At 35.1% G+C, this 17834-nt stretch overlaps 1 protein-coding gene across 2 annotated transcripts; it reads right to left on the reverse strand.

Annotated features, from left to right (window-relative positions):
• Positions 1-83: 83 nt before the first annotated feature.
• Positions 84-17523, reverse strand: LOC307134173 (uncharacterized protein). 2 transcript variants are annotated; one of them, XM_079829708.1, is made up of 14 exons: positions 17381-17523; positions 16223-16292; positions 16049-16120; positions 15830-15963; positions 11800-11913; positions 11654-11711; positions 11165-11215; positions 6761-7540; positions 5940-6098; positions 4654-4796; positions 4080-4193; positions 3922-3979; positions 3759-3842; positions 84-1835 (listed from the first exon to the last, which is right to left on the reverse strand). In XM_079829708.1, the coding sequence occupies exons 2-14, from the start codon at positions 16245-16247 to the stop codon at positions 1132-1134; spliced, it is 2496 nt and encodes an 831-aa protein (XP_079685834.1). In that variant the 5' UTR covers positions 16248-16292; positions 17381-17523; the 3' UTR covers positions 84-1131. The 2 variants fall into 2 exon arrangements, with proteins under 2 accessions (XP_079685834.1, XP_079685833.1); XM_079829707.1 differs by having other exon boundaries at positions 16223-16254; positions 17381-17504.
• Between the last annotated feature and the right edge of the window lie 311 nt (positions 17524-17834).

Below are 17834 nucleotides of genomic sequence, written 5' to 3' on the forward strand. Positions count from 1 at the left end.
TTACAACTAAAGAAACAAAGTTTTTAAATACTTTCATCAACTTGGTTATAACTGTCTAGTACATTATTACACGATTCAAATGATAGGTTTGTGAAAACAAGAATTTTATTTAAGAAATGGGAATTTACTCTTAAAACAATGTTACAATAAAAAAAAATAAGATTAATACTTGTGATAACATGAACTTCAAATTAAAATATGACAGCCATGACAAAAATGAAGAAATACTGGATTAAACAATACTTAACATTCAACTATTGTCACTCTTAATTAATTACTTCTACTTGGCGAGTTTGTAAAGAATATGACTTGTCAGTAACTCTGAAAATTACAACAACAAAAAAAGTTTGATCTTGTAAGCCAGATCCATTGTTCATGGATTCTAAAACATACATTTGAACCAATAATATGCATTTTACATTTATAACCAAAACAACCATTTAGCTTATAATGCAGAACATATTTTTCTTTAAATATGAGAGCAATCTTCTTTTGCTAAATCAGTAATACGTGCATGTCTGCTTGGTTTTTTTCTTAACTTCAGTTGTGACACAGGACAGTATAACAGAAACAAAGATCTGTGTTGTTCAATACCATTATAATAATTATATATTAGCGCTGTCAAACCTATTAATCACAAATAACGTGTTTATAACGTGTGTATATGTATTATATACATGCATGTGTGTACACACAGAAACAATATATATACACACAGAAACACATAATATATATGCGATTAATTGGTTTGACAGCTATATATATATATACACACATATAATATTGAACAACACAGATCTTTGTGTCATCAATATATATATATGCCCACACTACAACAACAAAGGCAGGTATTAACCAAGAAATAATAATAAATGTTTTTTGACAAAGTAAAATAAAAAAAATCCACAAAAAGAATTTAAAGCATAGGTTTTCACATCATCAAAAGACAAATTCAATGGATTTGGCATTAACTAAAGCAGCACAACTGATATGCATGTATGAAGAAGAAGCCCTTTCATGTTTTTTTGAGGTGTCTGAATACAGCTTAATAATTCAGTGATGGTTCGTTTCTCTGCATCTTCTCAAAAATGCTCAAATTATTAGTATTACTTAAGAGCTGGAAGACTCTCATCAGTACCACATGTAACTTTCACACTCAGGACGATCAATTCCATACTGGTTTTGCCTCATCACAATCCATTCGTTGTTATAGAAGGACCAGTCCTGCCCCGGCCAATCAGCATATGTGACAGCGACCACCTCCTCCACCGAACCACAGTCCTTAGGTCTGAGAGAAGGCTCGACCCTTTGAATGGCTTGAGATTGGTCACGCTGCCCTGAGTGTGCATATGGAGCAGGATTCATGAACTGAACGTCAGGCATTCGGCTGTCTATGTGCGAGATCCCCTCTGTGTGTGTATAGGTCAGTGTGGGAACGTCCGTCTGAGCGAGCACATCTCCATCCGGATACTGCTGTGTGTTCTCGCAGTGTACTGTGTGTGGGCATCCGGGATTGCACATTTGAACCTCAGAATGTGTGTTAGTTGCATCCTCATATGTGCATTCGGACGCACGGCTTTGGCCTTCGATCTCAGGCGCCACGGTGGCCGTGTCTCTTAGAGAAGTTCTCTCAATGACGACGGGTCCCTCCTGCAGTGACAGGCTTACCTTAAACACAGGGTTCTTTACTTTGTTCGAGATCATGACTTGCTTAGGATGGTCCTTCTTTATTTTTTTGGGCATCTGATGGGTTGGAGATTCATCAGGAGCTTTAATAGGCCTTTTCTCAGATGGGGGCAGCAACTCGGCTGGACGTTTAAGAGTCTGACTGGGACCTTTAGAAATAGGTGAATATGTTATTATCTGCCTGCAACCATTTTCTTTGTTTTGTTATCCAGTAAAAATAAAATACATTTACTTCAGAAGTAATATTATATAAATTAATGGGGGAGAAAGGCACTTATTTTATCCAGTTGTGTGCAATATTCATATATTTATGTTCAAGGAATATATATATATTTTTTTTATCTTGGTGTTGGTTACAACATAAAAGAGCACCTCTCTCTTTTTAAAGATTTCCCCCCCCCTGTATTTTAGAATAATTCTTGAATTATTTTATCATTTAAATGTTTTTCTTACCCCAATGTCAAATAGTATTTTTCATGTTTTAAGGATAAACCTTACTAAAAGAAATATATTCTCAAGTTATAGAGATGGCTATATAAGTCCCTACCAGGTGGATACATTGTCTCTCCATATTTCATCTTTTTTCATAACTCATTACTATTGGTCACCCTTTATGTCAGTTTGTAGGTTTTGCAAATATTTAACCAATGAAAAGTGTGTGACTAAACCTCGTAACTCCATTGGATCCTCAAACTGTCAGTCAAACCTCATAACTCCACCCACCTCTATCGTGAATGAAGTGCAGCACACTTTTTGGAGCATCTCTGCTTGTTTGCAATGCGAGGGAGAATAAAGAACTGAGGTCTGTTCTTAGTACGCCGCGTAATACATTTGAGATTATTTGACAGATCCCAGATCTTCTAATCATGATAACTGATATCGGGCTAATTTGGTTCTTCAAACAAATTTGCGGATTGGATTAAAATATCTGGATTAAGTTATCGTAAGATCACTGCGCGTTCTTGTGTTCCCTGAAGAGGGCAGATGCATTGATACTCCAAACCACGATCAGCAATGCAGCGATTGGCTGGTGTCAAGACAACGTAATGACATCATATAATTAAAAAAGCCACCTGGCAAAAAACTTGACAAATTGCACAAAAAACAACAACGAATTTCTGGACCTTTATAAGGAAACGACAAAACCAACATAAAAGTTAGTAAATAAATGATACTTTTTTTTTTAAAACATTATTCCCTATTATTTATATAGACGATTTTATAGTATTTGTACACCTTTTCAATTTTGTAATTAGCAATTCATTAAATTTTTTATTAAATTTGGAGCAGATTTGTTACGTGACAGCATTAATTTAAGTGTCAAGATCAAGTTCTCTGCATCTCTTGCGCTGCATCAAGCCATCCCATAATATCTGTCACCACTCAAATGAATGTGCGGCTCAGAGTAACTGTACAGCATGTGTGTAAGACTGCGATAACATTATGAAGTAATTATTCTATCAAAAATAAATCTCTCAATCAAATGGCACTGTCTATACTATAGTATACACAACATTATAATATTTTCAAAAAAATTTTTATATTATTATTGTTTATATTTAATTATTATTTCCCCTGGTTCAGTAAGGAACTCTAGTAATAAAGTATCAGTGGTTGGAACAAATTTTAAGTATCAACGCCACCTGAAAAGTTGCAATCTAATCCTGTTTACATGAAATCAGCCGCTTGCGAGCAGGTTTAATCTTATGGACCTGTTGCTTTGACAGCAAGTCCAGGATGAGCGTCAAAGAACCAAACAATCCAAGATCATGCCAAATTGTCAACAATCAAATCCAGCTAACTGAGTTAGCAACGTACAAAGAACAGATTGTTTGAATAAGTACAGCATTTTCTACACAAGACATTAAAATAAAGGCTAATGTTTTATGCATTTCAAGAGTGGAGAAGAGTGTCTTAGTTTTGAATGTCGTCGAGTCACAGCCAATACTGTCTTAAATAGCCTGTCTGAAGCATTTCATCTTTTATAACATGAGATTTTGGTCAAATGACAAGAACTGAGCAATAAATACACATAGCAATAACAAATGACATAGCAATAAATACACACTCACCTGTGATTTTGTCAGTTTTATCCTTGAAAGACAGCAGATCTGATCTCCACCCCACACCAGCTCCACAGTTCAACACATTCATGCCTTTTTGGTAAAGAAATGAGACATGTTTGGCTCTCACAGACAAAGTATAATGTATTTTGCTTTCACCTGCAGTACTTACACCACTGATAATCCTTGTGCAGTACCTCACTTATGAGACATGCGGACAACCTCATCACCTTCAGAACAAGATGAAATTACCAAACAAGATCTGCACACTCGCATATAATTCCAACAAGGCTATGAAGATCACGTTTATAGTATAAACATAGGTAGTACCTTTATTTGTCCTCTCCCGTCCTCTTTCTCCAGCTGGATAGCAATATCCTCAAGCATATCATTTGTGTAGCAGCGTTTACCCTTCTTTGGCAGGAGCTGCGGGTGGAGAACTTTCTGCCAACATGAAGATATTCGCATGAGCATGTGCAAGTATAAAGCATAAGGTAGAGATACATTATTAAAGCTGATCCTTTAAAGGGGTCATGAACTGAGAAATCAACAGTTTTTCCTGACATATAAGAGGTCATCATAATATAAGAATATCTTGTTAGTTTCAGAAATTAAAACAAAAACAGCTTTTATTGTAAGCAAGCCCAGCAAACGACTGGAATGTGCCTATCTATGATGGTGAAAGACCGCCTCTGCAGAAGAAAATCAACGCCTACTTCATCACTGCAACATATCAACCGCAAAGGGGAGCACCCTTCTGAGACCTAAAATGACAAACGGGACACCCTACGGTCTCGTGGACTTAACGGACACTCGGCAGCCATTTTAAGTCCACAAGACCGAAAGTGCATATGAAGAGTGCCATTTGGGACAGGGCCTTAGATGAAGCACTGTAAACACTTACTAGGTAGTTTCGCTGGTGAAAACAACTTGTCAGGTGGATAAATATTTTTTTCTTCTTCAGCTTTATTGAACACAGCTGACACAGATAACAGGATGGAGGTGGATTCCCATCCACACTCTGGCACTTGATAACAGCTTGTAGACCTGTGGCAAACATGCTCACACACAGTTTGGTGCAGTGAATTTGAAAACAGGGCATCGTCTTTTGTATGTGACTATAGACCCTTTTTGCACCGACGTCACAATTACGTCACGGCGTTAGCTGGAGACAAAACAAAGGAAAAACTGGAGGCTGCCAATACAAACCAGCACAGAGTCAGAGCTCAAAATGTCATCTTTTTGTGATTTTGGGTGACAGAATTGACGGAGTAAAGGCTACAAATTGAAATTTTACCGTATACCTGCTGCTACTGCCAGACAAAAAAAAAAAACGACGATAGCTGTGGTTAAACGCTATAAAACGAGCGGACTGGAGTGAGTGTGTGTGCCAGGCGCTGGCTAGGCAGAACTTAGGATCGTACGACACTAAACTCATCTGTTAAATCTGTGTATTTGAAGTCTTATACGTGTCCATTTAGCACATAGTTATAGGCATCTAACGATCTTAACTATGCACATTTATGTTTTCACCATGAAGTATGCCTAAACTGAGGAATTTAGATATTTAATGTGAATTTTTTTTTTTTTGTGCTATTTTAAATAAACCTGTATATAAATATCCTTACTAATTTCGGCAAATACATTTTAAAAATGCCCTCTATCCCCTTAAAACTGCACAACTGTAGAGTAAAAACATTAGGCTATTAAAAAAGCGATATGTGTTTACAAAAAACTGAAATGATTTTTATAAAATCACACTGTGTACCTAGAACAGCTGCTTGCATAAAGTTTAAGGTAAAAGTAAGCATTTGCCTATTCCGCCTATGCCCTGTTCAACCGGAGGTAATGCTGTCAGATCGTCCATCCACTGAGTGAGCGTGTACGGGTCGGTCAGTCTGGTTCCATCTGTTAAGGTTAACTTTTTTAAATAACATCACGGTCCTGGACAGAGAGTGACCTTACATACTCAAATTACTCCAGTCATTGTTAATAAACAAGCTCACCTTAAAAAAAACTTACTGGCTAGCGTTAGTGAAGCGATCAGGGGAATCGTTCTGCCTCCAGCTAAGCTCCGCCCACAAAAAAATGTCACAATGTTTACTAACTGAAAAAGGGTCTATTGCGCTAAATTACCTCAAGTATGTTCATTTACTGCACTGAGATCACACACTATGTGAATGCACTCACCGATAAGAGGCTTTCGACCCTTGTAGTTTTTTAGAAAATCCTCTAGTGATTCAACTTGAGCAGAAGAGCGTTGAGTCTGAGCAAGAGGGGACTGGGCAATTTGGTTTTGTGAGAACAGAAAAGTGCCCTTTTCTTTAAAGTTGTCTGATTGAGCTTCCTCTGTAAATATAAATGAGAATTAAAGAAAGCACCAAGTAGAATATATTGATATTGTAAAATATATGCTCAATGAGAATGTGCACAATATTTATCATATTCAACTAGAGAAATCAGAACAGCACAATTAGTATCTGGTTGTGTAACATACATTTATTATATTTTTTCCCCTTTTGAAACAACCATGGGTTTGAATTAATGTATATTTGATCATTAAGTTATATGTGTGTGTGTGTGTGTGTGTGTGTGTGTGTGTTTTTCTTCTGCTCACCAAGGCATTTATTGGATAAAAAAATACAGTAAAAACAGTAATATGGTGAATTATTATTACAATAAAAATCACTGTTTTGTACTTTTATATTTTTTAAATATAATGTATTCCTGTGATCAAAGCTGAATTTACTCCAGCATCATTAATCCAGTCTTCAGTGTCACATGATCCTTCAGAAATCATTCTAGTATGCCAATTTGGTGCTGAAGCAACATTTCTCATTAACAATGTTGAAAACAACTGTGATGCAGACCAACAAAGTTCAGCATTTATATGATTCAGAAATCTTTTGTAACATTATAAATAACTGTTTGCTGAATATAAACGTGTCAATTTCTTCAAAATAAATCTAAATACAGCAAGTAACTATAATGAGAGTTAAAAAGTACACTACCATGTGCTTCCTGGTTGATGTCCATTGGTTCCTGTGGATGATCCTCATCGTTGCATTGATTTGAATCGTGCGTTACAGCTGGTTCCAATGCTTTTGTTATCATCTGGGTTCTGATTAACTTGATAACACTGGTAATCTCCACATCCCTGACAGGCTCTGGACTATCAAGTGAGCTCTCATTTACGAAAAATCTATGCCTGCTTGTTAGACTCTGGGTTATCTCTGGTACCATGTTGCTCACTGGTGTTTGCAGCTGAGCATCATATGCCGTGGTTTGAGCCAGATGCAGTGGATGCGGTTCATAGCTGACTCCAAATGAATGCACAACATTATTCCCATCTTCTTCACAAGCATGCAAACCGTCATTCTGGAAAGGAATTCTGATGGGGCTCCACTGTCTTGTTGGTCTTACGACAGAGATTGTCCTTGTTTCAGTTAGACACTGGTTTTCAGACGGCACCACAAATCTTTGTAGACTCTGATTTCGGTCTACGATCACAGGTTGATCCTGATTTATGTGTTGGCTGAGGGCTGGAGCTGGAGAGCTTTTTAGACAAGATATTCTAGATGAAACATGAGAATCCTCTAGACTCTGAGGTGTAGATGCCTCCTGGCATCTGGATAATGAATTGACAGGACCTGAGGTTCTAGGAAGTGATGCGTTTAGTGTTGGATTGGTTGAGACGATTTGAGGTTCAATGGCATTTGTACACTTTGACCTCAGTGGATTTGTAGATACAGATTGTGCAGGCCCATCTGTGTATTCAGACTCTTGCTGCCCTTGTAGATACATTAAAATACATATTTCAATATCTAAATACTACAGAATATCACAACAGATTAAAGGCTAGTTGAAATTAAATTTCTGTCATTAATTACTCACCCTCATGTCGTTTCCAACCCGTAAAACCATCATTCATCAACACACATTAAGATATTTTTGATGAAATCCCAGAGCTCTCTGACCCTCCATGGACAGCAATGTAATTAACACTTTCAAGGTCCAGAAATGAAGTAAAAACATATGCTGCGTCCCAATTCGCCTACTTATACTACGACCTAAAAGTATGTACTCTTTTTGTGAAGAAAAAGTACATACTTTTGAGTGTGTAGCAGAAGAGTATGCAAAGTTTGGGACATACTACTTCGTAATCTATAACGGACTCTGTCATTTAATCACGTGCATCCCGTCTCCATTTAAACTGCCCTGTCAATCATCGTCACAGTTAAAATCCTCCACATTCAATTTAATTTCTTACCGTATCGGAAAGTAATGTAGATGCACGTTGATCTGCTATTTGTGGGTCTTTAATGCAGAGACTCCTCTCATGTGTTTGCAGTTTAAATATAATGATGCATTTAAAAGTTAATGGCCAAACGTATCATTACAGAAGTTCACAAAGCTTCTGCAGGTGAAATATAATGTGGATAATATTGAATAAATATATTTTCTTCAGATTAAATACTCATAATTGATCACTCAAACCCCTTTCTCTAAACCTCTCTACTTAACCGTTGGACTCGCACATCCATCATGTTTGTAGTTTTTTAACACTATCTCCACGTTTGTAGTTCTAATCGAACTATAAGTCCATCTCGTCCATCTCGCAATGGGTCGTGGGCAATATCAGCCGTTGGAGTGTGCGTTGATCTGCACTTCGAATTCTGACCGGAAATAGTCGACCATCCGGTATCTTAGGAATACTCTTTTCAACAAACTACGATTTGGGACATACTAATTCTTTTTTGAAAACTATTTAGTATGGATTGTATGCTAATTGGGACGCAGCAATAGTTCAAATAGTCCACGTGACTTAAGTGGTTCAACCTTAAAGGGTTAGTTCACCCTAAAATTAAATTATGTCATTAATTACTCACCCTCATGTCGTTCGACACCCGTAAGACCTCCGTTCATATTCGGAACACAAATGAAGATATTTTTGTTGAAAGCTGATGCTGAGAAAGGCTTCAGATAGGCCTCCATTGGCATTCAGTACATTTACACTCCCAAGACCCATAAAAGGCACTTAAAACGTCGTTACAAAGTCCATCTCACCACAGTGGCTCTACAATAATTTTACGATGCGACGACAATAGTTTTTGTGCTAAAAAAAAAATCCAAATAACGACTTTATTCAACCTCTTCTTGTCTTTCGTGTGTGCCTCCATGACGCATGCGCGAGAATATGACGTAGCGCCGGGGTTCGGGAATCCATGAAATGCACACTTAAGCCCCATTTTGAGAACTACGCCGAGACCTAAAGCACGATCAATGTAGAATCCAACAGCTTAGACACGCGCGTCTTCCTCTGCTTGTAAACAAATCGCTTCTGGGTCATGTGTCCGAACGCCGGATCTGCGTAATATTCTCGCGCATGCGTCGTGGAGGCACACACGGAAGACAAGAACAAGTTGAATAAAGGTGTTATTTAGATTTTCGCATCGTAAAATTATTGTAGAGCCACTGTGGTGAGATGGACTTTGTAACGACGTTTTAAGTGCCTTTTATGGGTCTTGGGAGTGTAAATGTACTGAATGCCAATGGAGGCCTATCTGAAGCCTTTCTCAGCATCAGCTTTCAACAAAAATATCTTCATTTGTGTTCTGAAGATGAACGGAGGTCTTACAGGTGTCGAACGACATGAGGGTGAGTAATTAATGACATAATTTTCATTTTTGGGTGAACTAACACTTTCATTTTATGAAGCGACAAGAATCTTTTTTGTGCGCAAAAAACAAACCAAAATAACGACTTTATTCAACTATTTCTTCACGTCTGTGTCAGTCTCCTATGCTGTTGATGTAGTAAATACAGTGCAGCGCTTCTTAGTTTTGCGTCAGAACACTGGCTTACCATTGGCCGATTGACGCAGGAGCTAGCCAACGTCAACAGCGTAGGAGACTGACACAGACAAGAAGAAGTTATTGAATAAAATTGTTATTTTAGTTTGTTTTTTCGCGCACAAAAATTATTCTTTTTGCTTCATAACATTAAGGTTAAACCACTGTAGTCACAAGGACTATTTTAACAATGTTTTAATACCTTTCTGGACCTTGAAAGTGTTAATTACTTTGCTGTCTGTCTATGAAGGGGTCAGAGAGCTCTGGGATTTCATCCAAAATATCTTATTTTTTGTTCCGAAGATGAACGAAGGTCTTACGGGTTTGGAACGACATGAGGGTGAGGAATTAATAAATTGGGTGAACCATCCCTTTAAAGAGCACCTATCATGGAATTTTGAAATGTACCTTTCATGTAGTGTGTAACATAGATCTAAGTGAACAAAAACATCCTGTGATAGCTTGAAATATGACAGTGCACCGTATATATACAGTATATAGTTATTTTCTTTCAAAAGTAAGAGTCGACTCTGAGTCATTTTTAAGAATCGTTAGAAGACCGAAGCTTTTTCTCTGACTAGATGACGTCAACTTGTCAAGTTATTTGAATACGATACGCCCACTTATTGCGCTCCAAGACGCCAGTGAAAACTAGAAAACATCATGGCCACGAGACGCTGTGTTTTGAAGTGCGACTCAAAAGCAAACTTTTTTTCATCTGCCCAAGGATGAGCATTTGAAGACTAAGTGGCTTGAAGACAAACCATACATCGTCGCGATTGAGTGTTTATTATTAGTCGTCAAATGTATGTTTCGCGATCTCAGGAAGCTTTTATTATGGACTTTTATTATGGCACATGGTATCTTCTTCGTCTGTCTGTACCATACATGGACTACATGTGCACAGAGCGCCCTCCGGCTGCCAGTATGAATTGAAAACAACACATAAGAGACTCAATCGCTCATGATTAGGCTATTTCTGCCCATTTTGAGGAAGTATTGAATAAAAAATACTCCTCTGTTTAGAAATTTGACACAGACATATGAGAATCTATCAATATGTCTCCTCATCTGCACACTTTTGAACTAAAAGCCCTGAGGGATGTTGATTTGTCGCGAGTCTTCCTGAGGAGTTTTTTTATGAATGAGATCAGCTGAGGCTCATATTACAATCAAACAGTACCGACGCGGTTTTCATATTCATAACTCCTGACACATATTAACAAATTACTGTCACTATAAGACTTTGATGGGCGTTCCGTTTTCGAGAATATCTGCACAGACTATACCAATCACAACGGACTGGGTCATCTGACCAATCACCGCAGATTAGCGTCACGTAAAGGCGGGGTTTTGAAAAGTGAATCACTAAAGGAATCATTTGAGAATCGCTGTCAAAACAGGTAAAAATAAATGCATATTATAAGAAAACTAAAGTCTTTTTTGTCATTGCATGCATGCAAAACTGTTGTTGGGGACTTCTAAAACAATATTTGGAACATTTTAAATGCCATGATAGGTGCTCTTTAAATCATATTACACGCATTACAATATTATGCATACCTTCAGACGGGCCATTTTGCTGATTCTTAATTGTCTTCATCTGAGCAAAAGCTAAGACAATTGAGGAAAGAGTGTGTGATGAGGATTAATACAAGTAGACATGTCAAAAATCACTGTTTGAAGTCCACCAAGCATTTAGTACCAACTTATTTAGTGAGCAAAATGTGAAAATGGCCACATCTGATGTGAACTACTGTAAACGGCAATGCTGAACTAAATTCAGTGATTTCCGTTTGTATCATTCATCTCATTTGTTAGTCAGATCGAGAGACAGATTGTCAGATAAACAATTCTCCTAAATTAATACATTTAAACTAAATTAAATGTATGTATCAACAGGCATCAAACAATATAATACAACAAAACGCAGATATTTCTGAGGTGATCACTCTCACTATTTTACTCAAAGATATATAAATATAATAAGGTTTGTTTTTAAATGCAGCTATTTCAAGTGTTGAATGAAGCAATAAGACATAAAAGACAGACCATCCGTGACAGGCAATGATGTCATCTTGTTGTAGATGACTGCATCCACACACAGAACCTTATGAGAGAAAATGCAAGGTTAGTGGGGAAGCTATATTTAAATATATAACAAAACTATTTTGATACTCAAAATAGTTTTTTTTTACCTGTACATCACCTGTTCCCTCCCTCTTTTCAATCATTTTGGCGATATCCATGAGAGGCCGAGCCAGAAGAGTCAGGTCTGTGTAAGATCTCCACCCACATGCATGATGAGATTTCTGTTTTGGAAAATTAACCCAAAAAAATAATTAATTAAATCTGATGAGAGTAGAATCAGCAGACAAACAGTTAAAAAAAATGTGCAATGAGTTGAATAAATGATTACTTGAAGCAAATACAAAAATCAAGCAAGCCTATCGTGATTATTGATAAATCATCTAATCAAGGTTTTTCTGATATAATAGCAAATATTTGAGATAACCACAATAATTGCGCAATTGTTTCAATTTTAATCACATTTTGCCAAATAATGTATATATAAACTTGTAAATATAGTGAAATGTCTTCCTTCTTACGAAATGTAATGTAATAATAAATTATAATAATAATTTTATTATACACAATTATTATTATGCCTATTTTACTATAATTTTTATTATTATATACAATTCCAAGTAAAAATTATGTATTAGGCTTACATTGTAAGTGACATGAACAAAACAGAATTAAAACATTTATCACAATTATTTGTATGACACTTAATCATGATCGTGACAGGCCTAAAATCAAGCAAGTCAATAAACACAAAAGACATCTGAGGCAAACAGCACAAGAGAAGAAAAGAAGCACAGTTTTAAAGCTACAAGATGTAATATTGATAAAACTAATGATAATATGCCGTAAGTGATGGAGTATATAGACTCTATATGTTCTAACCACAACAATAAAAAAAACTTAAATGTCAAAAATGTCAGATTTTTCTCTCTTTCAAAAGTCATCTCAGTCTGGGAGTTTCCAGATGCCAAACCTGAGACTTTATTGGTCAAGACAACAAAACTGACAGCTAACAATCCCAATCGCAGCTTTTATTTTATGCAGTTCATAACCAATCCCCTTTCCTTATTTGGCTCATCCCCAAACTCTAGTCAAAATTATTTCATTATCTTCTTGCTTTCTTTTTAATGGTGGCACACGTACGTACATATAATTATATATATATATATATATATATATATATTATATATATATAATTATATATATATATATATATATATATATATATATATATATATATATATATATATATATATATATAATATATATATATATATATATATATATTTTATAATATATAATTATATATATTTTATAATATATAATTATATATATATATATATATATATATATATATATATATATATATATATATATATATATATATATATATATATATATATATATATATATATATATATATATATATATATATATATATATATATATATATATATATATATATAAATAAAAGTTTCCAATACTGATAGAAAATAGAAGTTAAAGAAGAATATATGCAGAAGTAATATTCTCGTACAGTGGATTGAATGGTACATGTTCAATGAACTAAGCAATTTCTTGATTCTGTTCATATTGCTCCCAATCCATACTGCAAAATATAATCTATTTCTAATCAGTATCAGTATAGTTTTATTTAATGCCATGTCAGCATCTGTGGCTATCTTCATGGCAAAAACTGAATTACAAAAATACAAGAGTTACATACAGTGGCAAGAAAAAAAAATATGTGAACCGCTTGCAGAATCTGTGAAAATGTGAATAATTTCAACTAAATAAGAGGGGTCATACACACAATGCATGTTATTTTTTATTTAGTGCTGTCCTGAATAAAATATGTTACATTATTTATTTTTTTTACATATAGTCCACAAGACCAAAAAATTGCGGAATTTATTAAAATGACCCGTTCAAAAGTTTATGAACCACTGATTCTCAATACTGCGTGTCGTTCCCTGATGATCCACGGCTGTTTTTGTGTTTTTTTCAAACACAACTATTAAAAAAGCTTCAGACATTCACTGATGCTCCAGAAGGAAACACAATGCATTAAGAGATTTATTGAATTTGAAGATCAAGGTAAATTGTACTAAATTTGTCTTCCGGGAAACATGCAGGTATCTTCTGTTGCTTCTGAAGGGCAGTACTAAATGAAAAAATTTATATTTTAACAAAAGAAAAATTTGGGCATCTTCATCCTGCTCAAAGGTTTTCACCCCGGGCTCTATTAATGCATTGTGTTTCCTTCTGGAGCTTCAGTGAATGCTTGAAGCTTTTTTATTATTTGTGTCCCTCAATCGTCCTCATTGTAAAAAGATGTATCTCAGAATCATACAGTCACTCCTGGAAAGGGTTCAAATATGCAAAAGATGCTGGAAAACTGAAGAATGTGCAGGACCTGGAGGATTTTTCTGAAGAATGTTAATCAGTTTAACTGCTCAGGACAAACAAGAAGAGACTCAAGAACAACCATCACAAAACAAAAAAACAGCTGTGTATCATCCAGGGAATTACACACAGTATTGAGAATCAATGGTTCAGAAACTTTTGAATGGGTCATTTTAATAAATTCAGCAATTTTGTCTTCTTGTAGACTTTATATAAAAACATTTTTATGTAAAATATCTTATTCATATCTTATTCAGGACAGTACTAAAAAAATAATGCATTTTGAATGATCCCTCTTATGTTGTTGATATTCACATTTTCACAGATTCTGCAAGCGGTTCACAAAAATAAACGCCAAGCAAACAGACTAAATAAAATACACCAATTATTATTATGCAATATTTTTAACATTAACATATGATAAAAATTATAAAACCTTTTCTGGTAAAATCTTACTAAATAAGTCCTCAAGTGAGCTTGCTTCATAAAAATGTTTTCTACTTGCATTAAGAGAGGGACAGTCCAATAAAATATGTTTAATGGAAAAGGGGGAGGTCTTGCAAAACATACAAAAAGTGGAGTCTTCGCCTTTAAGCAAAAATGCATGGGTCAATTTTGTATGACCAATACGATCTGGTGAACACCACTTGATCAAATCTTGTTTTCAGTGAGATTTAAAGTCTGTGAGATTTCAGGATAATCTATTTCTAATAAAAATTAAATATACTTCTACATATACTATGAAAGGGTCCATCAAGCGCAAGAGAATTGTGTATACAGTATTAAAGAGAGTCAGTAAAAGAGTAAATTAATCAAGAGTGCATTGAGGAAAATCTAAAGAAACATATGCACATTAAAAAAATTAAACAAAACATAACTGTAAACATACTTAATTAACATGCTAAACTAATCTTAATTAATCTTACTTAATAACGACACAATGTAAGAAAAGTAAAACATGAAAAAAGTCATTTTCATATTTCCTTAAATACAGTCAAACCAAAAGATTCAGACACCTTCAACATTCTCTCACATAATCAGTTTATTCGCTATAGTTTAGAAAATGGTAATAAAATATGACAGAGTTAAACAGAATCAGAACAAATTAATCTTGATAATGTCAGAAAACTTTGATAGAACGGTATGTAATGGATTACAATCAACTGTTAAATTTAAGTACACAATTAGATACCAATTTAGCTCAACCAATGCTTAATTTTGATCAGTCTGTGGTGTCAAAGGTCACAATAGAAATTAAAGAAAAAACACTGAAGCAAAACATGGTCAAGTCAAAGCGTTTGAATCATCATTAGTAAAAACTAGTAAATATTTACATCTGGTGTCTGAATAATTTTTGGTTTGACTGTATATATGATATAATATAAACTATAAAACCCCTAAAGGGACATGGTGGTTAAAAAAAATATGAGATGAAAAAAAAAAAAAAAAAAAAAGTCAATGATTTTGCGTCCTTTCACAATATTTTGAAGTTCCCCATAGAAATGTTGCATTCGCTCGCAAAACCTTATGAGCTCTTTGCGAGCGAACGAAAAGTTCCTCACTGGAACGCAAACATTTTCGTGAGGGAGCGCAAAGTTTCTCAGGGGAAAGCAAAACATTTGCGAGACTCATCTCATTTCTTTTCCTTCACCATGTCCCTTTAGGGAGGATTAAGATTTGTCATCTCAAGTTGAAGACCTTTAAAATAGAAAAATCTCAAGACCAATAACTTACAATGTAATTGTATCTGTGAATGCTGCCCATGATGTGGTTTCTGATGTCAGGCTTGGTTATTCTCAAAAAGCAGACATCACAAAAATACAGTGCAGGCTGACAATACGTCAACACCTCAGTGATGGAGTTCAGACCTGAAACATCCAAACAGGCTCAAATTAACACATATAAAGCAGATTCCAGATGTTTTCTTAACTCATTTGTTGAAATGTCTCTCACCAATGATGGGCTGTTCTCTGTTCTGATTGTGCAGATATGAACGTATGGCGTTATACAGTTGACTGTGGCACCCTGGAACACAATTCAATACATTTTTTACCACAAAGAGGACAACTAGGGCATAAAATAATAGCAAGAGTGTGAGAGTGTGCTAGAAATAGTGACAGAACAAACCTGTCGAGCTGCTGGAAGACAACATAACTGAGCTGCCGAGAAGACAACGAACAAAAATACCATGAAACAACTTGAAAGCGAAAGAGAGAAACAAAAAACATCAAAAAAACTTGGAGTAAACATCCAAGCTACCCACAGGTATGTTCAGAATAGCATACTAACATCCTAGTCTTACTATATCTTCTGCAGTGTACAGTGTGTGTGGAGTATCTTATCTAAACAAATTAACAATTAAACATAGTAATTGTACACATACTTAAACATGCTAGGGATATTTCACCCAAAAATGAAAATTGTCATTATTTACTCTCTCTCAAGTTGTTCCAAACCTGTATTTGTTGAACACAAAAGAAGATATTTTAAACAGTTGACGACTTGCATAGTATTTTTCTTTTTAAAATATCTTTCTTTGTGTTTAACAGAAGAAATTCGTACATGTTTGGAACAACTTGAGGGTGATTAATGACAAAATATTAATTTTTGGGTGAACTATCCCTTTAATAACGACACTTGTAAGAAACGTAAAACATGAAAGGAAAGTAAATCATGTATTTTCATATTTCCTTGTATATAAAAGACAACATAACGACTGCTGAGAAGACAAGAAACAAACATACCACGAAACAACCAGAGAGAAACAACAAAACGGAGTAAACTTCCAAGCTACCCACACGTTCAGAATTACGTCAATTTTCTGTCACCAATGTGGTCAATTTATTAAATATTTTAACTTTGTTCGTGTGTACTCGTTTATATACTAATTTAACAACGTAACTTAGTATGCAGTGACTAGCATTCTATTTCAAACGCAATCTATGACGTTTGCTGCAACCGTTATTATCAAAACCAACGAATTCTCACTATATCGATAATAATTTGTTGGCGAACATGTCACTAATTGTCACCTATCGTTTTTTTCCTTACTCTAATCATAACTATTATAACTTTTAGTTGATTAATAGAGAGAAAACGACTATAAACCCAACATGACAGCAAACTGAACAGCAAAAAAAAGTTTCGTTTCTGCCAATGTAATGCTCCCATAAACGCACGTGCGGTTAGCTTGTCGATTACACCCGATACAACTCTTGAACTCTGCAAACAAAGGGAGTTAAGAAGTGATTTATCAAAGGGTTAAATGATAATCCGCTTGCCTACCTGTACTTTATTCCTTTGCGAGTTAAATGAGAGCACGAGCGCGTGCTGCGAGGTTTGTAGGTGTGCATGTAGTCGTGAATATTCATTAGCTCGTCAGCACAGCTTGGTGTTTATTCATGCTAGCGAATCTTGTTTCCTGTGGTGAAACTAATGAGACACAGCACTTTAGCTCTAGACTTCCAAGAGTTTAAAATAGCGGGTTGTTTTAGAATTAACAATCGCAAAATTGTTTTTTTTAATAATGCACATGGGTTGTTGACGTGACAAGGTAATTTTCAGTGTAACACAAGATAAAAAGTAATATAGTTAGTATTGTCATCATTAAAATGCAGTGAATGGTTTAACATTTCTTTGTCTTACATGGCTGTTGTTATAAAAAAACAAAACAAGATTTTTGTAGTCTTTGAGCCAAATCTCAAATCTCAAATTGTATATATATATATATATATATATA

This window comes from Gobio gobio (genome assembly GCF_949357685.1).
Source record: "Gobio gobio genome assembly, chromosome: 11".
NCBI classification, from domain to species: Eukaryota; Metazoa; Chordata; class Actinopteri; order Cypriniformes; family Gobionidae; genus Gobio; species Gobio gobio.